The 6000-nt window shown below is 36.5% G+C and overlaps 1 protein-coding gene across 4 annotated transcripts in view; it reads right to left on the bottom strand.

The window, feature by feature from the left end:
• Positions 1–676: 676 nt before the first annotated feature.
• Positions 677–6000, bottom strand: part of RNF180 (ring finger protein 180) — a 159343-nt gene continuing 154019 nt past the window's right edge. For all 4 annotated transcript variants that reach the window (XM_037150814.2, XM_037150816.2, XM_037150815.2 and 1 more), the window contains one exon: positions 677–1649. In XM_037150814.2, the coding sequence (XP_037006709.2) occupies positions 1450–1649 (200 nt within the window). In that variant the 3' untranslated portion in view covers positions 677–1449. The remainder of the gene's footprint in view (positions 1650–6000) is intronic.

The following is a 6000-nucleotide window of genomic DNA, read 5'->3' as shown; positions in this document are numbered from 1 at the left end:
GGATTCTTTCCTTCATTTTAATTTTGGCTAATGTAATTATAATATGCCTTGGTGTGTTTCTTCTTGAGTCCAACTTTTTTGGTACTCTCTGGGCTTCTTGGATTTCTTGGAAGTCTATTTCCTTTGCCAGATTGGGTACAGAAAACAGGTAGCATAGACAGTAGATAGAAAATAGATGGGGGGGCAAGAATAGTTTGGGAAATATAGAACCTAAAGGACTTGAGACACATGGACATAAACTAAAGGGGGGTAATGGTGGGGTTGGGGGGCAGGGTGGAGGGAAATGGAGGGGGGAATAGAACAACTGTAACAGCATAATCAATTCAAAAAAATAAATAAATTTAATTAATAAAAAAAAAAAAAAAATAAAAACTTTTGTTCTAGGTTACACAAAGATCACCTGAGTGACTGAGATAAATAAGCTTACTTCCCTATGCTTTAATTTCCGCACTTTTAAAATTGGAATACCTGCCCAAATTGCTTAGCACACTGGGATAATTTAGATCTCCTATTTATTTTTTAGTAAGGAAAAAACTAATTCCAAGGGTTACTGTAATAATAAGTTAAAATAAATGTCAGATTTTCTTTCTATAAATCCATAAGTCTATTTCCAAAAATTCTTTATTCCAGACATTAAATTACATACCAACAATAAAAATTTAAAAGCATTCTTTATTGCACATTTACAATATATTTGACAACCTTATAGTTAAATGAATCACTAAATTAATTACATTTTGGACATGCACTGCCATTTTAGACTATTCGAAATCAGTCAATAAATTTTTTATTTCTTCAGGTGAATAAATCCTGCAATTCATAAAAGTGTTAATATACTTCTTTAAGTGTATATTGGTGGGGGTTAGTCTCTTTTTAAAATATTTACTATTCTCTTGTAATAATGAAAAATGTTGCACTAAAGCTACTGTTAGGTCTGTAAAAAAAGGGGCAGTCAGCTTTCTTGGTAATAGAAAGAGACTTTTTTGGGGATGGCTAGAAATCCAAACTGAATATACCCTGTTAGACTAGTTGCCGAGAATATGGTTTATCTTTAATGCATACATTTGCCTGAGAATAAGTGGTGACTAAATACTTTCTGGTATCTACCTATATTATTTCATTTTGTCTCTTTACTATTTTTTAAGTGGAGGAAAACCTCAGTCTTTATAATGAAGGTAAGTGTAAAAGAGACATTGTAAAATTAGAGTCCACAAATCCTACATGAAGAACTGTGAAATTAATGGTACACTGTTGCTAAGAACTAGATAGACATATAAAGTTCAGTTTGTTACACGAAAAATGTTAATAAGTTACTTATATTCAGACTTCCTATGAACACCCACATTTTATATAACCCAATATTATAAAAATTTCAAAGCACACTTAAAAATGTTTAATTATTATCTACATCATTTGTGATTGTTCAACTGTAGTAAGGTGTGAAAATTCCTAAAACGGAAAGAAAAAGTAGCAAAGGAAGCAGAAAACAATGAACCCAATGACCCAGTTCACCGAGTAAATATAGATGATCACCATATCCATGTCAAACCACCAACCACGGCTGTCGTCCTCGAAGTGCAGGTAGTCCATCCTGTGAGCGCCATGCGGGAACTGCCTCCTCGTGACCGGAGCTGCATGTCTGTGGAAACCTAGAAGATGTGTGGGAGTGTTAAAGTCCATTGTATCCGGGTATATGTGCCCAGAAAGGACACTGCATTAGGAACACAGGTGCCATGAACTGACCACACCTTAATTTTCACTACACGGTTTGTTGTATTCCTAATGGTTCTTTTCAATGGTAAGCAACGATCAGATGCCTCGTTCAGTTAAGGGTTTTAAGGGTAGGGATGGTAAAATTGGCAAAGCTAAATTAGCTAATTAAAATTAGCTTTAATTTTTATAAATTTCAAACTATATGTGTCCTTAAGTGATTGGCTTGTACATAAAAAGTCAATATCAAAAGTAAGTAATAGTCTAAATGATATAACTGACATTTCTGCGAAATAGTACATCTCACTGTAAAATACTGTATTTTTTTTCCTTTGTGACATTTACATGTGAATTATTCAGAGCTTGTGTGAGCACTTGCCCAATAGCAACCTGGTTTTGCTGGGTGACTGATACGTAATTTCAAAAGTCTCTAAAAAATAAAATTCAATTTTCTAAAGACTGATAATCTGATCATTAATCTTTGCTTTTTACTACTTACTGCCTACTTTATTTCTGTACTTAAATGTGTAAGTGAAGACAATACAATAAACTGAAGAAAAAAAATTAATTTTATTATTTAATAGCAACTCTAGTGATAATGATGCTGTGGTGCTCAAGCTTAAAGCAGACTCTAGCTCACCCATTTTCACAACTGAGCAATATTAAATATATATGCTGCTTATTCTGATCACAAGGCTTCATTCATCGGGTATTAGTATGGTTATTTAAAGTCAAACTTCTGTGATCAATAATGGGTCCTAAACTATTGTTTATATGTGTCTTATTTTTAAAATGAAAATCATATATATTTAGGGTATAAAACATGATTTGACATAATTGTATGGTGAAATGGCTACTATAGCCAAGCTAATTAACACATCTGTTTCCTCAAATAATTATTTTTTTGTGGTTGTGAAAGCACCTGAAGTTTATTGTGTTAGCAAATTTTCAGTGTCATACACAAAATAGTTTATACATATATATAATAGTTTGCAAATATTTTCTCCCAATCCATAGACTATTTTTTTATTGCCTCCTTTGCCATTCGGAAGTGTTCCAGTTAGATGTGGTCTCACTTGTTTATTTTTGCTTTTGTTGCCTAAGCTTTTGTTGTCAGATTAAAAAAAAATCACTGTCAAGAAACTTACCTTCTATGTTTTCTTGCAGGGTTTTACAGTTTCAGGTCTTACATTGGGGTCTTCAATATATTTTGAGCTAATTTTTATATATGGTGTAGGCTAGGGTTCAATTTCATTCTTTTGCATGTGGCAATCAAGTTTTCCCAGCACCATTTATTGAAAAATCTATTTTGTTGAAGAGATTATCCTTTCCCTATTTTGTACTCTTGGCACCCCCACCGAAATCAGTTGAATTTACATGAGTGGGTTATTTCTGGGCTTTCTGTTGTGTTCCATTGGTCTAACTGTTTTTATGCCAGTACCATACTATTTTGATTAGAGCTTTGCAATATAATTTGAAATCAGGAAGCATGATACCTTGCATTCTGTTCTCAAAATTGGTCTGGCTGTTCAGAGTCTTTTGTGGTTTCATATAAATTTTATGATTGTTCTTTCTATTTCTGTGAAATACACCATTGGTATTTTGATGGTGATTGGACTAACTCTTATATTGCTTTGAGTAGTGTGGACAATCAATGAACATGAAATAGCTTTCCATTTAATTGTACCTTCTTTAATTTCTTTCATCAATGACTGAATTATATTAGGTTGACGTGTCAGCTCTTCTATTTTTTGTTGGTCTTATTATCTTTACTCTGATTTCTTTATACGATTCTGTTTCATTAAGTCTCTTGGCCACTTTGTACTGGTAGTATAGCTAAAACTAGATAATATAAAAATCCAATTACCTGGGCACATGTAAACTTCAATATATTGCAACTCACAAAAAGACAAACTAATGGAATGACTATTTCTGGCCAAGATGGAGGCATAGGTAGATATGCTTTGCTTCCTCGCACAACCAAAAGAAGGACAACAACAAACTTAAAAACAAAAGACAACCAGAACTGCCAGGAAAATCAAACTATACAGAAGTCCCACAACCAAGGATTTAAAGAAGAAACATTCATCCAGACCAGTAGGAGGGGTGGAGATGGGCAGCTGAGAAACTCCTACACAGGAGTGCCCATCAGACTGTCAGCGGATTTCTCAAAAGAAACCTTGCAGGCAAGAAGGGGCTGGAAAGTAGTATTCCAAGTCATGAAAGGCCAGGACTTACATCCAAGGACCTGCAGCAAGGCAGTGGACTGGGCAGGCAAGGCAGCAGCCGGCAGCCTGGGCAGCCCCACATTTGCGTGCAGAGAAGCTAGAGGAACAACTGGGAAGAGAGACCACTCGACCCAGCGTTTGTGCCCAGGAAACTAAAGCCTCAAAATCTCTGGCTGTAAAAATTTGTGGGGGTTGCAGCAGTGGGAGGAACTCCCAGCCTCACAGGAGAGTTCATTAGAGAGACCCACAGGGTCTTAAAATGTACACAAACCCACCCACCCAAGAATCAGCACCAGAAGGGCCCAATTTGCTTGTGGGTAGTGGGGGAAGTGACTGAAAGCGGGCGAGAACCAAGCAATGAAGATCTTCAGAAATGAAGATCACATGGAGGGTTACAGCAGGGATGGGGGAAGGGTGGGGGAAAACGTACAGGGAATAAGTAGCATAAATGGTAGGTACAAAATAAATGGGGAGATTAAGAATAGTACAGGAAATGGAGAAGCCAAAGAACTTATATGTATGACCCATGGACATGAAGTACAAGGGGAAGAAAGCTGGTGGGAGGGAGGGTGCAGGGCGGAGAGGGAAAAAGGAGAACAAAAAAGAAAATGAGAAAAACAAATGAAGTCAGCCTTTCTGTGTTGTCAAAATTCCCATTTTCCTCAGCTACCATGACATACCATGATAACATGTAAGCGAGTATACCAGTGTAAGTCCTCACAAAATATTAGCAAAGATTCTTTTTTTCTTCTGTGTAGATAAAATGATATAAACTTGAATGTTACCTTCCTACATGCCAATGAACTGCCTTGCACCCAACCTGTGAGTATTCTGTTTTGGTGATATATATTAGCTATTTCAATCCTGACAGCTTTTTAAAGCTATCTAACTACTGTTCTCTAAACTACAGTCACTATTTGAAGAGGAAAGGGGCCTTTCTGTTTGTGTAAGAGAGAGGGCAAGTAGGAATAGTTTTTCTCACATTCAAATATTATCCTAACACATAAACACAAACATTCCCAAAGCAGTTTATATACCTAAAAACTTCTTTACAAATTTAGGCTGGAGAGCGGGTAACACTGTCATTGGAAATTATTACTGTTATTTTTACACTAAAAATATGTGACTTAACTACCCCCGAAGACTATTTAGAACCCTTAGATTCTTCGGGTTCAAAAGGTCCAGTTGCTTGTGTAAAGGAGTGATGGCATTGACGGCAGAGTTGCAGAGAACAGCGGAGCTGAGAACAGACGTGGCACAAAAGATGGAGCAGCATGAGGAGGGAGCCCACACGTGCTGGTTCTTCCCAGGTCAGTCTCAGTCTGGTCATGTTGTCCCGGTATAACTATTAATAGTGCCCCTCTCACTCTAAAAGTGCCCTCATGAGTGCTAATTTCCTTTTTGGTGGAAGGCGGGAGAAAGGAGGTGTAGGAAGTACAGGAAGACGCTAGGCTACAGCATTTCCAGCTCTGAACACTGAGAGGCAATGGTGGCTCAGGCCAGGACGGCGCAGGCAATGAGCTTTCATCGGCAGGCGGGATAATGATCATTAAGCTGGATACTGCCTATTGCTTGGTTAATGTTAACTTCTTCAAAAGTTTTTTAAAGTAAAGAGACAGTGGGTGTTTTTCAATAATTTTGGAATTTCTAAAGCTGTAAATTAGAAGGGATGAATGCAATTTCTAAGTCAAAATCAGACTACAAGAAAATATCCTCACAGACATTGTTGCTGGATAAGTATTAGAATGACATTGGAAAGGTCGTCAGAATACTAATCACAGTGATTAATTGCAGATTCCACTGTAAGATGAAAAGAGTGAAAATACCTAATTCATTGAGCTATTAAGAGGATTAGATGAATTAATACATATAAATCATATGACTGGTCCATAGCAAAGGTCCAATGTTAGATTCTTGTATTATTATTACTACTGCTGCTGCTGTTGCTGCTTTTTTGTTTTCATTCTTTCCTACTACTTTTAATATGAGGAAGAAGCTGCCTTTTTTTTTGCCAAATGCCTGCTCTTCATATTATGTCTGCCTTTTCTGAATAAACCAGTAA

This window comes from Artibeus jamaicensis, unplaced genomic scaffold (genome assembly GCF_021234435.1).
Source record: "Artibeus jamaicensis isolate MK-2021 breed Jamaican fruit bat unplaced genomic scaffold, CSHL_Jam_final scaffold_369, whole genome shotgun sequence".
NCBI lineage: Eukaryota > Metazoa > Chordata > Mammalia > Chiroptera > Phyllostomidae > Artibeus > Artibeus jamaicensis.
The sequence above is the reverse complement of the archived record's forward strand: the minus strand, read 5'-3'. Positions and strand labels throughout refer to the sequence as shown.